Source organism: Thermobia domestica, chromosome 14 (genome assembly GCF_964235325.1).
Source record: "Thermobia domestica chromosome 14, izTheDome1.hap1.1, whole genome shotgun sequence".
In the NCBI taxonomy this organism is placed as follows: Eukaryota; Metazoa; Arthropoda; class Insecta; order Zygentoma; family Lepismatidae; genus Thermobia; species Thermobia domestica.
In genome coordinates, this window is record NC_137467.1 from 123,747,481 (window position 1) to 123,771,027 (window position 23,547).

The following is a 23,547-nucleotide window of genomic DNA, read 5'->3' on the forward strand; positions in this document are numbered from 1 at the left end:
GAATACAGTGATTGTTTAATCTGTTATGTTATAAAAGGGGTTGAAAATAGGGGTCGTAAAAGAGAACGAGTACATACCCCCATACACTTTTTTCGCCATTCAAATAGGGGGTCATAGAAGACTACAAAAACTTACTAAATCTAGTTACAAAAAAATTCGGTATCTGGTTATAAAAACACCACCAAGTGCCCCCACCCAAATAATATGCTAGTCTTTACACGCATCAAAAACTGAATTATAACCCAACTACTTTTCATCCACACTGTGCTAAATGGGCGCTTCAAGTTAGAAGGGATAATTTACAATGCTATGGTCTGATTCCAGTCTTTTGTCCTTCCATGTCCATCTTTGTATATGAATCACGAAGTGGTCTTTGATATGCGTATCCAACACTTAAAGACAACATAAACATACGTGGAATTACTATAAAGTTAAATGAATGAATAATGTATTTATATAACTTATTTGGTACAACTAATATATTTAAAAAGGGTTATTAAAATAATTATAGAACTCTTTTTGACACAATTAAGCAATTACTATACCAAGAAAAGCGTTTTCTTAAAGCTTGTGCTCCTATTCTGATATTTGAATTAGTGTAGATAAATATTGATACTTACGTGAGATGAAATCTAAGTTGCATATTTGAGTGTCCAAAGGGTAGTACTTGAAATTAAAGTCACACTTGATTCGGATTGTTTTCCTAAAGACAAATACATTTTTGATACTGAGTATAGAAAACCAAGTCTGATAATTCTTGTTATCATTATTATTCAAACATACTGTGTCCGGCAAACTTATCTCCCGTATTTGGAGAGTGCGCTGTGTGAGTTGTATTGGAGATACGGCGGCTTAAGGGGTAACGATCAATAGCGCTATACGTTCCATTTTCAGCAGTCGCAATGGCCTCGTGTGATGAGCATCGTGCGTTTGTTGTGGAGGAGTATATTCTTAACAGTAATTCTGTAATTACTACTCAGCAGGCGTTTCGCATTCGGTTCGGACTTGGCCGACACGATTCTGTTCTGGATATAGAAACTATTCAAGTTTGGGCATTTATCTTTAGAGCAATAGGTTCTGCATTGAGAAAAAGAATCGCCTGAACGACAAGTGCTGAATCTTTTGGAATTTCTTGGATAGACGCTCTCATATGTGCCACATTTTCAGGCGTTCTTACGGTCCGAGCTCGACCAGGCAAGGTTTTTCTCAGTGCTCTAAACTTTGATACTCAAACGAGAGCAGTTTTTTTAGTAATATACTACTCCATTATCAATACTCTTGTCCTTTATCAATATACTACTCCATTATCAATATACTACTGCAATGAGAAACGCAAAATGCTCAACGCACCACGCGATTGCGACTACTGAAAATGGCACGTATACCACTATCCATCGATAACCCCTTCCATCGATACAGTATCCCCACTACAACTCACACAGCCTCTCCAAATACGGGTGGCCTTTTTACCGGGCCCTGTATTGATAGCCCAGTAAAAATAGTTCGACGAGTTCTAAAAATTCTGAAATTCTCAGGATTTGCCCTTTGTGTCAAATACAATCAAATCTCAAAAGTCCCAAAATATCCCATGTGACATTCATTCTCAAAATGGCGGTCAAAGATGGCCCCCATTCCATAAGCATCGGTTTTATATTTCAGCCTCTATCTGGAACTCTAAGAACGATATTTACATTTAGAAAATACCACTTTACTCTGCAGGAACGGTACTTTAATTTGGTATATTATTCATTTAAATAAAATCGCACCTAAAACGGTTATTTGTGATCAAAATTGATAAATTCGGCATTTCAGAAAGGCATTCTGTAGTATTTTGCGCTTAAGCTCCTAAACCATTAGAGAATCGTGAAACTATGGTCATATATTTTCGATTGTGTGTTTTATAAGCTGCATTTTAAAAGAAAAGATCATCAAAATCGGATCAAAACTTTTCGAGATATTTACTCCATTGTGAGCCTAGCTGTTAGCGGTGATTTAAAAGAAGTTAATAGTTAACTGATAGTTAGTTATATTTTCATATTTAGTTCGCCCGGTGCTCGCTAGATGGTAGGAAATGTAAAGACCCTATTTTTTAAAAAAAGATAATCAAAATCACATTTTCACTTGAAAACATTTCATTTAAGTAGCATTTGCATTAATATTAACAAAGCTATACATGTCAGTATTCTGCAATAGTTTAAAACGGCATGTATTGTATTGAATAAAATCCCATGAAATACAACATAGATTCACAGGTAATAGGTAAAATGATTAATCGTCATCCTCCATAACAGACTCCTTGTTCGGTTGTGAGTTTGTGCAAGAAATTCCCTCACAAAAGGGATAAAACGTGGAATAATTAAGGTTGGCATGCTTACATTCACAGGTTTCAACATCACAAGATATGAGAGGAGTTATTTTGCACTAGCAAGCAACCAAATTAAGTACTTTTTCAGGAGCTGGTGGGAAACTCGTTGGAATAGAGAGAGAGTCTGTCTTCTTTGACGCACCATTTTCATTCAGTTGACCTGATGTTTCCCAACCAGTGTTGCACTTGCAGATAAACCCGAAGGAAATGTTGAGAGTTAACCGCATTGGTTGGTGGTAAATTTGCTAGTTAGAAATTAGAAGAAAGCTTTTGGGATCTGTGTTTGGTTGCAGACTACTGTCTAAGAAGGCATATGATAATTTTAAGACAAATTTAATTCAAATTATGAAAAATATTGTATATTCATAAAATATACACATAACGATGCATATAACAATAAAAATACGTATAAAGTACATATTCATAAAAATACAAAGGACCCACATCAGCTTTGGGGCTGCTCGGCTCCCCAGGATCGGCGCCCTTGTGTTAGTGGTATGCAGAATACTCCCTGGACACAATATCTATTTTTACAACAGAACTTGTAAACGTAAAAAAATAAAAAATAAAAAAAATAAATAAACTACAGCAGCATTAAATTCAGAAAATATTTGCTTATGCCTTGAAACTCAAACAAACTATTCATTTGCTTGTTAGGGAGAGGCCATACCCTCCCTTGTGGAGTCCATTGATGTACACTCATGTCCAAAATTATTGTCGCATGTTTATAAATATGTTCTTGTAGGAATATAATTTGACAACGAATTCGCCCGGTGTTTCTTATAATGTTAGTATCTGTATAATTGGCAAAGACATATATATGCCAAATTTCGTCAAAAGAGCAGGAATTAAGAACAATATAACGAAAATAAAACTTTCTTTTCAATTTAGCAACATTTTGTTTTACTCACTCTAACTTTCGTATTTATAATTCTTCTCCTATGACATTTACCGCAAACATACATTTCTCGATTATACACATAGTATCAATATTAAAAGTACCCTGCAAAATCATTGTCCTCATTATATTCTTACAAGAAGACAGGTATAGATATGCGACAGTGCATATGTAGTTCATTTTGGACATGAATGTGCCTGTAGTGCAATATGTTGTTACGTGTACCTAACAACCGAGAGTAGCAGAGCCATCTTATCTGTACCATAGCCATTTGGCCGAGGGCCCCGCGAGCAGAATTGCATGTATTAATTACATGTACTAAGAGCTGAATTTAGTCATAGGGACCACAATACACTTGTTTGCCCTGGGGCCTAATATGCTGTTAAAACGACACTAGAGAGTAAATTAGACTAGAGAGTAGAGTAGACGGCACTAGCACGGGGGCCCCTTAGGCGCGGGGCCCGATTGGGAGCAATCGGTCCAATCGGCTTAAGGTCGGCGCTGAGTATCCATCTAGCTAATTTTGAGTCTGTTATTTCTCGGCCTTGAGTTATACCTTCAGAAACTTTCACTGATATCATTAAAGTTTGTTCAATGATCATATGTTATGTAACCCCACTAGAATATCTATTTTTCTGTGAAAACATATCCTTATTCAGTAAATTTGCTTTACTCGTCAGGATTCATTTTCTCCTTCAAAGCTTCTATCTGCTGAACATTCAGATGCACACATTTAGAAAAAACTGATGGTCAGGTCCGTGGAAGTACGGAAGCATTGATTTGATTGCATGCAAATGCAGTTTCCAATCTCTAGTGCGATCCGCTTGGATGTGTAATAGTATTTGGTTGACTTGTTCGATGTATTTTAACCACGACGACAAAGACGAGAATAGTGGCTCTTTCTTCAGGAGGCTTATACTTATTCTGATACTCCCTATGCATGACGATCTAGTGTTTTCGTATTGACGTCAGTGATATCAAAGACCCACTGAATAAAATGTAATAATGCTTGCGGAGCACAATATAATATACTCGCATAGTCGAATCTCATCACAATTCCACAAATTCCAATACTTTGAAAGACATTAGTTGGCTGCTGAGATCCAAAATGAAGAAGGCTGTATACTCCTATAGAGAGTTCATTGGAAAATTTAAAAGTTCTCGGTCTGCATAACGAAATAACAAAACTATATATGCTCTGTTTTTGGACTATTCTGGGATCATTTTTCTTTGGTGATGTCACTTCTTTGACCATATGTTTTAGTGATGGTGGTATAAGATCATTGTGCCCCTCAAAGATTGTTCTGCTTCAGGATATGACACATTATCATATACTTTTGATTGAAAATTTTCTTTAATTATTTTTGCTGCCATTAATACAAACTCTTTCACTTTCCTCGTTTTTTTTCCTTTTCCAATACCAAGCATCGTGTAGCAGTTTCTCACTTGTACCATTGAAGATTAGAATGGATTTCCTCCCATAACAAATGCATCTCTCTGAAACGATCAATCGTTCACCAAATCTCTTTTTGTAATTTTTTAATGTTTTGTAGAATAAATATGAAAATAAAAATATAATATATTTAACCATCAGTTTATATTTAACCATCAGTTAATGCTTTTCTTTTAAATCGCCGCTAACAGCTAGGCTCACAATGGAGTAAATATCTCGAAAAGTTATGATCCGATTCTGATGATCTTTTCTTTAAAATACAGCTTATGGAACACACAATCGAAAATATGTGAACATATTTTTACGATTCTCTAATGGTTTAGGAGCTTAAGCGCAAAATACTACAGAATGCCTTTCTGAAATGATGAAATTATCAACTTTGATCAGAAATAACCGTTTTAGGTGTGATTTTATTTAAATAAATAATATACCAAATATATAAGTACAGTTCCTGGGGAGTAAAGTGCTGTTTTCTAAATGTAAATATCGTTCTTAGAGTTCCAGATAGAGGCTGAAATATAAAACCGATGCATATGGGTTGGGGGTCATCTTTGACCGCCATTTTGAGAATGAAGGTCACATGGGATATTTTGGGACTTTTGAGATTTCATTGTATTTGACACAAAGAGCAAGTCCTGAAAATTTCAGCTTTTTTAGAATTATTTTCAGCTCGAGACCCTTTTTGGGTCTTTGTTTACTGGGCTATACGTACAAAAACAGTGCAACGCTCAACTCTTCCCTTAACACACTGATTTATAATATTAGTGCTGCCGCGGACTGTTATAAGCAACTCAGGGAAATACATCTTTAAATTTAATTTAATTTTTAAGTAATTTATGTTGTTTATTGCGCATTATGGATATTGTGAAACATTTTAACACACAACAATTTACTTTTCAAATAAATACAACACATTTGAAGTTTATAAAGCATTGACGTGACAAAATATTATTACACTGTCAGTGTATAGGAAAGTTTTTCATTTATACAATCGTAGTGTTTGTAATTATTTGAAACCAAAACTAATTTGTTTCTTTTCAAACTACAGATTGTATATTTGTATTTGATCATTGTAATAATTATTGAATACTGTAGCCATATGGATATGGCATAATTTTTGTATGTTTTAATACTGTATTGCACATAACAATATGTACGAGCAAGACACAAGTACTGTGTTCTAATTCAAAAATTAGAATTTTGATATACTTCTTTCCAGGTTCACTGTTTAGATGAGCAGTAAATAGTGTTACAAAGGTACTAAAGGTACTAAATGCTTAATTAAACTTAATCAGTTTGAAGAGCTACTTTTCATGATGTGGGATGTCCTTAACATTCAAACAAGTACTACAAAGTAAGTGAAATATTTACACTTAGGTTTATTTGTCTGTCGTTCTGTTACGTTCTTTAAAATAATAAATTAAAATTTTATTACATATTAATACGCAATATTTTTTCTCTGAGTAATTCTATAATAAGTATGAAAAATTTTTATTCTAGTTATAACACGAAATATCTTCGAACTGATGGAGCTAAATCCAGGATTTGAGAGTCAAATTGTTGGGTACGATAACTAAAACGATTAACAAGTGAATTTGGTGGCTTCCTTGGTAGTTCTTCGAGGATCATGGGGAAGGATTGGTTGATCTGTTGGTTACAATTTGTCATCTCTTTTCAGCACCAAGGCCATATAATATGTATACCTAAAGTTTAAGCTAGAATCCTAACGACTGCAAAGCTTCCAAATTTTGTCTTTCCACCGGAAACCGAACTCAGAGCCCAGTACACTAAATTCACGCGCGCTATCAACTAGATCAGAAAGAGGTCTCGTGATGAAGGGAGAATCGTATACGAGGTATGATCTGAAAGTAAGGTTAAAAGCTTGGAGTGAAACGTGTATATATTATTTCACACAACCACTACAGCCAACAGATAGTACATACATTATGTTATTTCTCGACATAGATTCCGGGGTGGTTAAGCCACTTGTCGCATCGTGGGATGAGTTTGAAGATTCTCTCCTAGTAAAAATCCTGCCACGTTGTTATGAAGTGTTTTACCTCCTCGTTTGAAGCTAAGTGACGGCCTCCTAAGTGCTCCTTCAAGTACGAGAACAGGTGAAAGTCGCTTGGAGTGAGATTCGGGCTGTAGGGAGGGTAGTCGATGATGCTCCAACGAAACTGCTTTAACAGCGTAGTGGACTTCTTGGTGCGCTCCCCGTTGGTAACATTTTCTCTACTAGCCGCAAACTTTCGATACCATTCTGCGACATACAGACGAGGCAACACAGTCTCTTTGTAGACCTCTACCATCTGACGGTGAATTTCAGTCCCAGTTACATCTTTCGCCCATAGAAATCGAATAACTGAACGGACTTCCTCTTGAGACCAGTTTTCCAAACGATTCGTCATTTGTGTTTACATACACCTATCGCCGTAGGTAGCGGGTGGCTGAAACTCTACACAGTTGTCAACTCTATGTATTAAAATAACCGCAAACTCCTCATTCCCCTATAATAGACAAAAGTCCAGAAATATTAGCCTTATAATCTTAGTTTCTGATCCTTCCTCTTATATGGAAACAGATACATATGAGTTTTAGCCTACAATCAACATATTTTCTGTAGTATTAGATCTACATATATGATTTTAAAGTCAAATTATTTGATACTATGCCATGTATTCTAAGTGTGTATAATATAAAATCACCTTATCTAAGGAAATAAAATACCATCACAGCTTGAAAGATTGAAATGTATTTATAGCTAGAACTGAGGACATTTCTTGATAATTCGAGAGATTTATTTTCAAATAAAAGTAATGCGGTGATTTTGTTACTAAATTTCGTATGATCGTTTTCAATAAACTAGTACACTATGGAATTAAATAAGTTACGTCGTCAATTATACTATTATTTAAATGATCTTAAAATGCCCCAGAGGACTATGCAATAACTATACACTTACACAGTTATCTAATAATTGTACCTGTTCTGTTGGATCATATTAGTTAATAAAATGAGCTTATGGCAGAAATAGTGCTTAATGTAAAGTTCAACGAAAGGATGTTATGGACCATCAGACATATAGGTTGGGAAACATGTTAGGAAAATTATGGTTGCTTTTTGCTGGTATGTCGCAGGCCTAATTCAGGGGATCCAATAAAACTGTGGAAATTTGCAATATCCAGCACGCAAGAAATCATTCTTCTGAAATATAAGAATTATAAGTTTAACTTGTGTCAAATGCGGGCCATCTGTGTAGCCTATCTGAGGCCACGGGATATGAAAATGTAGGATACGATTTGAGTTGATACGGTATGAGAGCAGACCTACTGATTAACGTGGAATCCGAAGCACATGAGCTCCCGCCAGGAATGAATCCCGGGTCTTCCACGGCAAAGGTGCGTACACTAAGTGTTTAGACACGAAGGAGCACTATAGAATACGATTTGTAGCATACAACCCACAATATTTTCTAAGTATCGTATCCAGATCTAGGATTTTGACTGACTATGCACAACTGTTTCTTTGTATTTTACGAGTTGCATTTTTCAATTTCTATTCCATCAATATGAAACTTTCTTTAAAATCAAAGTTATGATCTGAATCTTGAATACCTGGAAACCGTGAATAGGTCGAGGCATGATTTTACTAAACAACAAACATAGAAGTTAGTTCCGAGACTTCTAACCAATTAACGACTTGATAAAAACAATATATGCTGATACTAATTTCTCGATTTAAGTATTAAGTTCTGAAACATGAGCCCAAGGAAATATGAGAACATATTATACTGCACTTTGTCATAAGGGGGACAATATGCTCACTTGATATTGCCAGGTCTTCTAAAAGAAGTTTAACCCCTGAAAAGACGTTTTAAGAAGTATGTGTAAAAGGATCGAAAATAGAGAAATTTTATTTCACTTCAGCACCAGCAGCAGGAGAAACAGAAGAGATTGAGGATATCGATTTTTCTCAGAACAAACTGTGGAAGAAAATATTGCTATATTTAGCCCAAAATCCGGAACTAGTAGCAAAAAAAAAAAAAGAAAAAGAAAGAAAAAGAAAAAAAAAAGAAAAGAAAAAGAAAGATCACACTAGATCTACTTACTATTATTATTTGATACATTTTAAATTAGTTTTTGATCTCAATTCAATTTCATCATATTTCTGTTTCAGACTAAACATTCGCAGTAAGTTGAAGAAACTGTTTCTCACTTTAGGGATCAAACTTTCCATGACTTACTACACTGATCAAGACAAGAATTTTTATTTCAAGATTTATTTTTCTAGAAATCAAAATCTTTTTATCAAAATTGGATCAAAGTTTACTTCATTTTGTCTTTAAAATTGTTTCTATTTTCAAACTGAAAAGACTTTTCACTTTCAAATGTTTGTTTTTCTTCAAATCACATAGTGAAATTACCTTAGATGTTGCAAAATTCAAAGGAAAACTTCAAATCAAATAAAAAAGTTTTTAATTAAACTTCCATTGTATAAATTTCCTGTTTCAAAATAAAAATTATAGTTTTTTTTGTAGAAATTTTTAACACGTTATTCAAACATATATTTAAAAAAATCATTTTCCTTTTAGATTGTAAATAGTTTATTGGAGAGTCTTGTCAAAAAATTGTACATAACAAACGAACTTTTCCATAACAATATCAACATTAACGACAATTCTAAATGCAATTATTAAGGTAATTATAATACGTCAGAAAAACTCCACTAGATTATTTAAAGGCAAACATATCAAATGTAAAAATGAAGCTCTCAAGTGGGAACTAAGATATTTGCCTCAAATATGAGACCCCTTTTCTGATTGGCCTTGTTATCAAGGCTTTTCTAATGTTGATATGGGAATGGCATAACTGAATAACATAAAGTTTGATATTGTTTACTTACGCAATCACAAATGTAATCGTTTTGTCTCCAGAGACCATAAGATAAGACAACTCTTTGGTATCTGAACCCCTTTCTCTTTTCACATGTAGATCAGGAACCCAGAATCTTGCTGTATCCGATGGGTCTAAAGCATGCTTCCTATTGTCTTCGGGCTTCTTTTTGAATATAATTCTCGGTTCTTTCCAGTGCATTGTGGCTACCATTGAAATGTCTACATTCTATAAAGGGAATAAATGATTTGGTTTTAAAAAATAACCGTAAGCTAGATCTTTTAGCGCTGAACATCACTATATTTCTCATAGAACCATATTCAATAAGTTAATATTCAGTGTTGTTGAAAATATCTTTTAAAGGACATGTTTTTGTAATCAATATTACAAGTATCTTGTCTTCAAGAAAGATCTCTGCTGACCAATTGTAGGTCTTTGACTAATTACATCTACGCTAAGAATATACTTTTAAAGATATGGTTTGTGGCCAAGTTTCTTATTCAAGACTATAGAAAAGACGAAAGCAATATATTCATTTATTCATATTAATGAAATGATTCTAAATTAAATTTACTGCCGCATCTACTTTACAATTTTAACTAAACTTTCGGCTATGATGGTACACTCCGTATGAAAAGAAATTTGGACAGTTAACGCCATGCAGTTAGGTTAACCAATATACACCTTCTTATCCTATAATCATATCTGGTAAAGAAATCCCCACCCCTCCTTTTTTCTCCCATACTAAATTCAACAAACAACGTTAATCGCAATTCTAATTTTAAAATATACATGTTTTAATATCGATCAAATGGAACAATTAAACCACGACGAAACAAGATTTATAAATTGATATAGGGAGACACTGAAACACACATACACAATAAAAAAAAAATGAAACCCATAGATGTCTGCTAGACAAAGGTTCAGATGTCGGACAGAGAGAAAAAGGGAGGAAAGAAGGAAAACAAAAAAAAAGTAAAAATATTCAAATGAGCTTAGTAAGAAAATAACTTAACATTACAAAGTTCCGTTTCCAGAAATCCAGAACTAACGCTTGTTTTATATTCTTTTCAGAGCTATTCGAATATATAGAGGATGCTCAAAAAATTCATTAAGTCATTTTAAAAATGAATAGCAAACTTGGTGTTCAAACTAAGTACTCAATTTCCAACGGAATTGTTGAGCTTCGAAACACAACTAGAATAAGGTCAAAAGTTTAATGCACATGCTTTTTTCCGCGTGATCCAAATGCAAATTCGGGTGGTGTTGATTGGACGTACTGATACGAAATACACTTATTAAAGCCCTGTAAGTAGCGTAGGTCATCCCTTCCATTCCAGACTAATAATGCAAACTGAAAAACATATTTTTTTAAAAGAAAGAAAGAAAGAAAGAAAAATTGAATGAGTCCAATTTTACTGCTAAATCTCTATTAGAAACAGCCTAAATTATAAGTCCAAACACAATGAAACTGAACCTAAAATCTCATCGGTCAAAACCACGGGTATAGTTTTATATACAGTATATGTATCCATTCTTTGTACTTCACATTCTTTGTCTGCAATATCAGTACCATACCAGCGAACACTCAATATACAACTAAAACAATTCAATCGTGGCAGGCGCATAATTTCTGGGATCGAGGTCATGTTCATAAAGCCGAGGTCACTGTTTGCGGAGTCCAGCATGTTCTGTGCGACTTCAACACGAAGTTGCTTTTGCTTCGCTGTTAGCAACTTCGGCATGAATTTCGCCGCCACTCTCTTCATGGAAAAATCTTGGGTCAAAACGGAATGTGCCGAAAAAGTGCTTATACCTACCTCTTCCGCTATTTCTCGGATAGTCACACAACGGTCCTGCATCACCACAGCGTTTACGTTGGCAATGATCTGGTCCTTTCGGCATGTTGATGGGCGACCGGAGCGTGGCACGCTCTTCATCGATGTATGGCAATCTTTAAACCGCTTGTACCACTCCTTAACCTGTGTGACGTCCATAGCATCGTCCCCTAAAGCCGTCTGAATCTTCCGAATGGTTTCCACCTGGAAGTCGGCCAGTTTTTGGCAAACTTTGATGCAGTAGTGCTGCTCCAATCGTTCCGTCACTTCACTTTCACTGGAAAACTATGAGCACTACACACTACCTAACGGAAATGCTGCTTACCAGAAAATGACGCTATTGACAGGCGGGAAAATAATCACATATGCGCACAAAGGTTTAAGGTCGACTCACGCAAGCGTGCTTTTTTCGATTTCATCAGGTTTTGGAAACAACAAGGAAGGATACTTTTCTAACATACCACGTATATCATTGAATGAAGATCAACGTCCAGTGAATATGTAATTTATTGTTCCCCATACCTGAAGCCAGATTAGGTCTTGTATTTCCCCATCGATTCTCATCTGTTAATATCATTACCCTCATTTGCATTCTCTTCTGCAGTCTCTGCTAACCAAGGCTCGGCATGGTTCTGAAATCTGGGTCTCTTAATGGCGGAATAGTGCGGGAAGGAACGATCTTTATTATGAAGGTTGACTACTATGCATAATGGCCTGTGTACCCTCCAACTGCACTCGATTGAAAAATTGGTCGTGGCTCAGAGAGCACGTGAATACTAAGTACCGTTTGTTTAAGGATGTAAAACACGAAAACTGAAATAATAAAAATACATCAGTCTTTACTTACATTTTTAAAGACATTCTCAGTGATAAAGTGCCGTCACAGATACTCGTAGGAGATAAACGTTGGCTTGTCTCTGATATTTGATCATTTACAGCCATGTGCTGATGTTGGGTTCGAGATCGGATTGCACTGGTGTTCGTTGTCCTATCACTTAGTAAGAGCCGAACATTCCTTCTGTCTAGGCTCTTCCGGATGCATCGTAGATGGTCTGTATGGCATGACTACCATGGGAAATGTTCGCCTACGTTTTGTGTTTTAGTTGTAGATTGGGAATTGCTGGGTAATTTTCGCCCCCATTGAAGTGTTTTGGTTGTATATAGGGCGTTCGCCGGCATAGTACTAATATTGCAGACAAAGAATGTGAAATGCAAAGAAGTTATATATGCTATATATAACTACAGCCGTGGTTTTGACCGACGGCATTTAAAATTCTGCAGCATGGTCTCTACATACGCTGCGCTCAGTTTGTCGTCAACGGTAACCAGTTTGCTGGAACCGTCAAACTAACAAAAGTTCAATATTCTGTTTCGCAGATACATATTCTGCAGTAGACATTTCGATCTTACTTTACTTGAATAGGATGAATTGAATGTCTTTTTACCAGTGTAGTTTCTTCAGTATCAATAGTTCATTTGCTGTTTGTAACGAGACCTTCTGTCTTTAAGTGTATACAATAGCGGTTATATTTTGCCTGTGAAACGTTTCTTTTTAGTTGCTCAACTTGTATAACAAGCTTTATAGAAATTGGTTCTTCTATTACCTTGTGTACTCCTACTTTGTAAGGGACTGAATTGTATTATTAAGAATACAATAGATAAAGAACTAGATAATGCTATGTGCAAAAATTATCAATTAGAACTTTGTCAACGGAGACTGTTCTAATGAAACCAAATTAAATGTGGATGGAAAAGCAAACTTTTATATCTTTCATTATGAATATCTGTGCGAAAATTTACGTAGATCTCTGGTATTCTTCTTCTACGCTTTCCCATTTCTAATACTGTATTTCTAATACTTTCCAATATTAATTTCAGTGGCTTAATAAGTTAACTTCCATCTCAAATTTAAAAAAACGAAAGTTCATTTAATTTAAATTATTATAAAGACAGAGATCTTTCGATATCTCGGACTTCGCATATTTTCTACGTATTATTTCGGAAAGTAAATATTCTTTAGGAATATGTATTTTACTTGATAAATTTGGCGTTGGAGAACCGGGTTTGATTTCCAGAGGGAGCTCATGTGGTCCGGACTCTACGTTAAGTTGTAGATCTAATTTTACATAGCCTCGCTGCTGTACAGGACGCTCAACTGAACATCAAATCAATCAAATTCACTTGAGAAATTTATAATTTCAAATATGGTATAATGTAAAACCATATATAGTTGATGATGGTATAGTTAGCTTGCAAAGATATTTTAGCATGAAACTACTGCAATGTTTTCCCAGCCACATTTTTTAAGATTTTACATATAATACAACTAAAAATTAGATTTCAGTATTGCTGAATACGGGTAAAACGCACAGTATTTGTTAACATCGTAATCTATTTTATATTGTCGTGTAAATTTCCTGATGTCACTGCAGATAAAATGCGTAGTCAAGCTTCAAAGAGAATTTTCCTGTTTTAAACACAAATTCCTAGTTTTTATTCAATATAGGAAACATTTAATACCGACAGACACCCGTCTCCTTCAGTCAGAAATATTAAAATGTCATTAAAATCACTTTATTAAATTTTAGAAACTGCACAACTACTATACTGGAATTTTTATTATCATGAATAAATTGTGTGTTTCCATTACCGTGATGGTTTGTTTTCTCTTACCATTTGAAATTCTTCTATATCGTCGACACTTTGGATCAACGTGCTTAAGAACACTTCAACTGGATCTCCTAATGATAAGATAAAAAAAATTACATTATGAAAGAATGTAGGCACTTGGTTCTATGTTCGTATTTCTGTACTGATAATTTAGTTACAGATACAAAATTTTAAATAAAGTTAATTGGTTACCTTATTAGTGGTTTGACGAAAAATCTAATTTGTTCAAATTTTCTATTTTTAATGAGCACGTAAATATGATGTCAAAAACTACCGTGGTAGTTATACTATAAGTAACTGTAAGAAGGAGAAAATTCTTTATTTACAGGTTAGATTTTTGGGAATACGACTTCAGTTATTTTATCTTTATAACAAAATAATAATACAAGAAAGTAGTACATTACACACAAATAGGAACGTATATTCCAAGATTACAGTATTTTACTGACATAAAAGCACTTAGACGTTATTTGTGTAAACCAGGATGAGTACATACATTAAGCATAGCATTTAAGTTTAATTTTAACAAAATGCGTGATTTAATTATAGAAGTATTTTGACTAACATATATTACAGTGCTCGCATTCTTTGATACACATATTTTCATTATACGGCTCCACTTTGAGCACAATTATATGTTTAAGAGTATATGTGTTTTAAAAGATGTGTGTGCAACAGTTTTTTTAGAGTTATTCGTGCGGATATTTGTGAAGGAGAAACCATATCTCTACCTCTTGAAAGTGTGAATAGTGGTACCTCATTTCGATGTCACTGGCACTGGACCTTAACAGAGGAATTTGCATAATTAGTATTTCCAATTCAGAGCCAACTCTTAAGCAGGCATATACAATATATTTCCGGAATATTAACATGCTTTATGGTAATATTTTTCCATATTTGGACATCTTCGCAAGTTTTCATGTACTGGCATATTATAGAAACCATAAATCGTACACCAATACCTGGTGTTGTACAACTGAATCACTTCCAACCAAGACGTATCGTAAAGCAATGCAAATGTACTGTAAGCCAATATTGTAAAATGTTCGAAGATTAAAAACCATGTTGCCAACATCAATGTCATTAAAAATACTATCCAATATCTGGAGATATGATCGAGTGACTTCAATTGAAACTTAGCTCAATTCTTTTGCAAAATGCAACAGTTAGGAAACGAGTCTGAGTATGTAAAAATTAATGAATACCATTGGAGTAAATTTAAATAAACTAACTCTATGGCCTATGAAACACGGAGATTTAATGTTGCATTCACAAAAGCTATTAATTGACTTTTCTCCTTATCCAACTAGATCTTAGTTCTATTTTATATTCCTATTTCTATAATATGCATCTTAATATTGTCATCCTATCTCCACCTATGTCTTCCTAACGGTCTTTTTCGATTATTTTTCCAGTTAAAATTTTGAAGCTGTTTGTACTTTCTTCCGTTCGGTTGCATGAAATACTCACCTGACAAGTAGACCTCACCACTTCGCCGTTGCGTTAGCAAAAGGAAACGACTACTGTCCTAGAGTAGGGTTGAATATAAGATATTGACAAAAATTTTAGCTGCTAATGAGCACTAGAAATATGGGAAAACGAAATAGAAACATGAATGTGGGAAAGCCATTTATAATATAATTTGATAGTTGCAAGACCGATATTTCTTCGAAATAGATGGAGGAACAATAGTTATGACTTCAACTATGTAAATCGAGTTAGGAGGGATGTTTTTATGGCATTCCAGATCATGGCCGCCATCTTGAAATCCGCCATTTTGGATCGACGTCAACTTTTTTCAAATGGAAAGAGGGCCATGTGAGGTATCAAACAACAATGATTTTTTCCACTCAATCTCATACACTAATTAGTTTGTCCATATGTAGAACGGTTTACGACTTACAGTTCTTTCAATGTTGAAAAGTTCGTTGTTTGTAGCAGATAACAGATAACTACAGTGGCAATGAACATAGCCCCAAAGACAGCATTCTTACAGAACAAAATTACGGCAATGCAAGAAACGAAAGTCCTCAGCATTCATAAAGTGGTTCTGACCTCGCCACTTCGTGTGTGCGTTTGTAGATTCAAACTGAAACTATAAGCAGTTGGGGAAGCACGATGAAGAGAATAGCAATATTGGTTGCCAGTGGCATTCCTGGTCGTAGCAGCTACGGTATACGGTAGCAGCTTACGTGAATCGTGTACCATTCTACAGCGACAAACTCTTTGTAAGGAGACAAGTGCAGGAAATATATTATTTTCACTATGAGTTCTACCCGTGAACTTGGAAGTGTTTGAGAAATAGTTATTTCGTTTATTGTATTAAGCCTGTAATTCTGTGAGGTGCGTGCGTGTGTGTGTGTTAGGGAGAGTGTGTGCAGGCAACAATTCTAGACTAAAAAACGACACACCATGGCGTTAAATAAGGCAAACATTGCTATTTACCTCCTGCAGCAGTTACAGACATTACGGTTCAAGCACAATGCAACAAATATATCAGAACAGAAAAGAGTAATCGCAGATGACATAATTAGATTCCTAGCGGATGAAGAATTGGAATTCGAAATGGAATACACTCTAGATATTCTAGAGGAGGCACATCATGAGATAAACAATCAAGAAGCTAGTGTGGAAGCTGAATGATATGTGAATTGCTTTTTGGTCGAATACAGGGAGCAGGAATTCACTTATGCTGGATACCTGAGAATTATTTAATAATGAAGAGGTGCGAAGTACAATATCTCCACCTGGGAAATCAGTGGAAGTGTGACAAATTCCAAAAGGTACAACCGGCATATTTCAACCTTTCAATGTATTTTTTTAGACAATACAAAACATTGGCGTACTATATGTGATTATGTAATAGAGAACGAACATTTCCATTCAAACCTGCATGACAGAGATATTGTCACTCTGCATTCCCTTGTGTACAATCAATTTCAGCCTCCTCGCTTCACAGGAATGATTAAATAAGCATTTAAATCAGTATATATTGATGAGCCGATCGAATGGTTCGAAGTGCCGAAGAAGCACGCTTTCAATATTTCCGGCATTAACTTTTGTGATATTTGTGACGCTTCATTTTTTATTAGGTGCTCATGGTACTCTGCAAAATTCTGTTTTGTCCATTTTATCAATGCTGAGGACTTGCATTTCTTGAATTGCCGTAATTTTGTCCAGTAAGAATGCTATATCTGGAGCTATTATTCTTTGTCACTATAGTTATCTGTTATCTGCTACAAAGAATGAATTTTTCAACATTGAAATAACTGTAAGTTGTAAACCGTTCTAGATATGGACAAAGTAATTAGTATATGAGATTGGGTGGAAAAAATCATTGTTGTTTGATACCTGATATGGCCCTCTTTCCGTTTAAAAAAGTTGACGTCGATCCAATATGGCGGATTTCAAGATGGCGGCCATGATCTGGAATGCCATAAAAACATCCCTCCTAACTCGATTTACATAGTTGAAGTCATAACTATTGTTCCTCCATCTATTTCGAAAAAATATCGGTCTTGCAACTATCAAATTATACTGTAGATGGCTTTCCCACATTCATGTTTCTATTTCCTTTTTCCCATATTTCTAGTGCTCATTAGCAGCTAAAATTTTTGTCAATATCTTATATTCAACCCTACTCTAGGACAGTAGTCGTTTCCTTTTGCGAACGCAACGGCGAAGTGGTGAGGCCTACTTGTGAGCAATGCCGGGCAGTGGAAAATCGGCATGGGGAGCGAGAGTATACGACGGTGATTTCGTATACATGAGTGACGTCAACAGCCCAATCGTGAAGCGCCACCATGGTTGGCGCGACGCGCAAGAAAATGTTGAAAAACAAACCCTGCTTTTCCTTGATTTGAGCACTTTTTATTACTTTTTCCTTCCATTTTATATAAGTTCAGATGATTTATTTTTGACATGAATAACATTATAGGACCACTTTCTAAAGCAGGAAGAGGATTTAAGTATGTAGTAAATTGTAACCTGGTAAAATTAAATGTTAGATTGAAAAATACTGCTGTCGATCTAAAATATTCCAAGAAATTCCTTCCTCTCTTTCTCTTCTTCTTTTTTCCTCCCGAATTTTGCGAGCTCTTACGGCTGCGCCCGGGGCCGTCGCCCCGCCCGCCTCCCCCCACGGCACGGTACTGCACCTGAGCCTCCTAGACTTAATGATCATAGTAATGTTCGATAAGCCGTATAAGTTATCCCTTATGAAATTTCTGCCATTCCCTATTCCCGTCCGTCATGGATCCGAATAGAACCAATTCCCTTGGTTTATTCAAAGTAGGAACCTTCTTTGTCTACACATAGCTCTGCAAGATCCAGTAAATCAAGGAATAGCTTTCGGAAGTCCTAGACACTAATAGTGTTCAAAGTCCTCGTCACTGCTTTCTGGATGGTGGAAATATTGTCAAAGAATAACCCTTCAGTGTTGCTTTTAATTTAAGGGGAAGAGGTAATCACAAAGGAGCAGATGAGGCATGATAAGACAAACTATTTTTGGACCAAACACTCTTTCCATATCTGCTCCTCCGTTAGGAAATGAGGCATGAAACATGCTCATGGTTTCCGTTCCTTTATAGTTTTCGTTTTTATCTCGCAAGCAGTAGCCTTATTCATCTATACGAGGTCTGATATTACTCAGGCTTCTCACTCAAAATTATATCTCACACTTGGTCAATTATTTCAGATATATAATTCCTGTAGGTTACGTAGTTCATATGAAGGAATCTTATGAAAACTTGAAACGTTTACTTCAAGCCATTAAATATTACGATTTTCAGTGGCTCATTTGTGGTGACCTTAAAGTAATAGCACTGTTGCTAGGTATACAGTTAGGGTATACAAAGTATTGTTGCTTTATATATGAATGGGACAGTAGAGATAGTGGATCTCATTACCGCAAAAGTGATTGGAGTACCAGAGAAACTCTTCAGGCGGGAGTGAAAAATGTGCAGCATGAACCACTGGTAGATCGTAACCAAATTTTGCTTCCCCCTCTACATATTAAATTAGGTCTTATGAAAAGTTTTGTTAAGAGCATGAACCAAGAGGATGAGGCCTATAAGTACCTAAGAGGACAATTCCCTCGATTAAGTGATGCCAAAGTGTTTCCATAGGGCCACAGATTAGAACTATTCAAAGATCACAAGTTCGACGAAATTCTCCAAGGTGAGGAGAAAGCTGCGTGGGAAAGCTTGAAGAGTGTTTGTTCACAGTTCTGGGGAAGACACCGAGCAACAAATTACAAACAACTGGTAGCAAAGTTGTTATTGTGCTACGAAAATCTTGGTTGCAATATGTCTCTGAAACTCCACTTTCTTCATTCACATCTAGACTTCTTTCCCGAAGATTGTGGAGCAGTAAGTGACGAACATGGTGAGCATTTCCATCAAGATATTGCAGCCATGGAGAAGAGATATGAGGGAAAGTGGAGTTCTAACATATTGGCCGACTACTGTTGGACTATTGCAAGGGATGCTCCAGATATAACCTACAAAAGGCAAGCCAAGCGAAGACGCTCAAAATAAAATAAACATAATCCTGTACAAGAGATCACTTGAAACTTTCGTCTACAAGAACATTTTTACATAATGACTGTGGTAACTATATTATAACTGTGGTACCAATATATTTACGAAATCGGTTACATTTTGTTGCTCTTCTCACATAAATTCGAAAAAAACTGGATTTCTCATTTCTTCGAAAACTTCATTAATTTTAAACATTCTCACCTCTACATTATCTTACTTATCAAATTAATTTCAATATCTATTTAATACCAATGACTGCAATAAAGGAAAAATATTCACCGAAAAAAGACAAAATATTGGCTTTCCCTGTCTGGGTTTCCAACCACGAAATTTACGGCAGTATGTACGTGTCCTAGCCCACGGTTTTAAAAGTTAACTAATTCACAGAACGAGCCTCATTAACTTGCTTAACTACTTATTACTAGTTTTCACTTATTTTACTCGCACACTAAGAAAAGCTTTATGTGGCGTACATAAAAACGTTTCTTACATGTGTAAATCCTGTAGTTGTTGGACTTAACATACACTAAACGTATAACTGAAAAAGTATATTTGAACGTACTTTCCGTATAAGCGTTCCGAATAAACGTACTTTCCACACGAACGAAACGACTGTATGTAGGTGGTCAGGATCTCACATACAGATGGCCGTATGTAACTTATAGCTGACGTACGTAATGTACGGAAGACTGTTAGATGTCAGGCATCCTGCAACGACGTTGTGTAACATCTAAGCGGAAAAGAGGGCAGTACGTATGTAGCATATGGATAACGTATGTTAAGTATTGATTTCTGAAGTAAACATAAGGATCCCGTATATTTGTACACTATACCGCTACCAGGATAGCGGATTTTTCTCAGTGACCTTAGCTCATTTTTCTATTAACCTAGAACGACAGGGACACAAACACAGAAACATCGAGGAGAGTTAAGATTCCAAAGGCTCTTCCACCGGGAATCGAACCCAGGACCCCATACATCAAAGGCGCACATGGTAGCCAATGGACCTGCGAGGAGGGCACCAACTCAACCACTCAGACGATTGACAACATTATCACTATGGACATGATGTGTTCAATAACGGAATCGCTCCCGATTTCTGATTGTAAGGACAGTTTTTTTGCTAATGAAAAAAATTTCCATAGCAAATTCCTCAAATTTCATTTTTAAGCCGTTATAGTGTACCTTTATATTCGGACCCAAGAGGAACGAGAATGGGGAATGGCGGAAGCTTCATAACGAGGAACTACATAGTTTATACGGTTTACCCAACATTGTTAGGGTCGTCAAGTCTAGGAGGCTTAGGTGGGCAGGTCATGTAGCTAGAACGGAAGAAAGTAGAAACGCTTTCAAAGTCTTGACTGGTAGACCCATAGGAAAACGACCATTACGAAGACCTAGGAGCAGATGGGAAAACAATATTACGATGGATCTCGCAGAGATAGGAATACAAAGTAGAAACTGGATGCAATTAGCTAAGGATAGAAGTCAGTGGAGAGCTTTTGTGAACGCGGCACTGAACCTCCGGGTTCCATAGGCCATAGAGTTAGTTAGTTAGTTAGTTATAGTGTACCTTTATGGAGAGTTTCACATCTTTATCTCATTAAGAAGTACCTAATGGCTATGCACCGTTTTTCGCCCATAAAAATTTCCATAGTACATTCCTTAAATTTGGAATCTTTACTTACAAGGTCATTACATAAGGTAGGAACCATTATGCAGAGTTTCAATGCTCTGTCTCATTTGGAAGCACATAATCAATGATAAGTGAGTAAATGAACCGATCTCTGTTTGAGTAAGGGCAATTTTTCGCCCATAGAAAATTCCATAGCATTTTCCTTAAATTTCGGATATTTTTCATATTCAAGCCATTACAAGATACCTTCGTTTAGACATTCACATCTTCATCTCATTGGGAAGTACCTAATGGCTACGGACAATTTTTCGTCTATAAAAAAATTCCCATAGCACATTCGTCACATTTCGGACTTTCTCCATACTCAGGTCATCATAAGATACCTTTATGCAGAGTTTCACGACTTATCTCATTGGAAATACAAAATCATTGTGATGAGCGAGTGAGTGAACCGATTTCTGCTTGACTACGGACAGTTTTCACACTTAAAATTTTTCCATAGCACTTCCTTAAATTTTTCTGTACTCTAGTCATTATAGGGTGATTCTATGCAAAGTTTCACGTCTATACCTCATTGGGAATTACCTAATCAATTCGATGATTGAGAGAATAAAACGATTTCTACTTGGCTAAGAACAGTTTTTCGCCAATAAAAACTTCTTATAACACATACCACACATTTCGGAATTTTTCTATGCTCAAGTCATTATAGGGTAACTCTATGCAAAGTTTCACGTTTCTATCTCATTGGGAAGCATCTAATCAATTTGATGAGGGAGAGAATGAACCGATTTGTGTTTGACTAAGGACATTCTTCGCCCATAAATAACTCCCATAACACATTCCTCACATTTCGGACTTTTCCCATATTCAAGTCAATATAATGTACCTTTATGTAGAGTTTCACGTCTCTATCCCATTGGGAAGTACCTATTTAACTTGATAAGTGAGTGAGTGAGTGAAACGATTACTTGCTTGGCTAAGGAAAGTTTTTTGCCTATAAAAAATTTCCCATTAACATTCCTTAAATTTCGGACTTTTTCCATACTCAGGTTATTATAATGTACAATTGTGCAGTTTCACGTCTCTCTCTCATTGAAGAGAACCTAATCAATTTGATGAGTGAGTCAGTGAAACGATTTTTTCCCTGGCTAAAGACTGTTTTGCCCATAAAAAGTTTCCCATAGTACATTCCTCAGATTTTGGACTTTTTCCACACTCAAGTCGTTATAGGATACCTTTATGCAAAGTTTCACGTCTCTATCCCATTGGAAAGTATCAAATCATTTTGATGAATGAGTCGATTTCTTGCTTGGCTAAGGACTGTTTTCTTGCCTATAAAAACTTTCCCGTAGAACATTCCTCAAATTTCGAACCTTTTCCGTACTCAAGCCATTATAAGGTACTATTGTGCAGAGTTTCACGTCTCTGTTTCATTGAAGAGTACCTGATCAATTTGATGAGTGAGTGAAACGATTTTTTTCTGGCTAAGGACAGTTTTTTCCCCATAAACATTTCCCATAGCACATTCCTCAGATTTCGGACTTTTTCCATGCTCAAGTTATTGTAGGGTACCTTTATGCAAAGTTTCACGTTTCTATCTCATTGGGAAGTACCTAATCAGTTTAATGAGTGAGTGAGTGAAACGATTTTTTCCCTGGCTAAGGACAGTTTTTTGCCTATAAAAAATTTCCCATAGCACATTCCTTAGATTTGGGACTTTTTTCATACTCAGGTCGTTATAGGGTATCTTTATGCATAGTATCACGTTTCTATCTCATTGGGAAGTACCTAATCAATTTGATGAAGGAGTGAGTGAAACGATTTTTTCCCTGGCTAAGGACAGTTTTTTGCCCGATAAAAAATTCCCAAAGCACATCCCGCAGATTTCGGGCTTTTTCCATACTCAGGTCGTTATAGGATATCTTTATGCAAAGTATCACGTTTCTATCTCATTGGGAAATACCTAATCAATTTGATGAGTGAGTGAGTGAAACGATTTTTTTCCCTGGCTAAGGACAGTTTTTTGCCCGTTAAAAAATTCCCAAAGCACATCCCGCATATTTCGGAATTTTTCCATACTCAGGTCGTTATAGGATATCTTTATGCAAAGTTTCACGTTTCTATCTCATTGGGAAGTACCTAATCAATTTGATGAGTGAGTGAGTGAAACAATTTTTTTCCCTGGCTAAGGACAGTTTTTTGCCCGTTAAAAAATTTCCCATAGCACATTCCTTAGATTTCGGACT

General features: G+C 35.8%; 1 protein-coding gene across 1 annotated transcript in view; it reads right to left on the reverse strand.

Moving 5' to 3' along the window:
* Positions 1–7,127, reverse strand: part of LOC145669990 (pH-sensitive chloride channel 2-like) — an 84,791-nt gene extending 77,664 nt beyond the window's left edge. The window contains exon 1 of the mRNA XM_081738331.1: positions 6,777–7,127. Coding sequence (XP_081594457.1) covers positions 6,777–7,127 — 351 coding nt within the window. The remainder of the gene's footprint in view (positions 1–6,776) is intronic.
* Between the last annotated feature and the right edge of the window lie 16,420 nt (positions 7,128–23,547).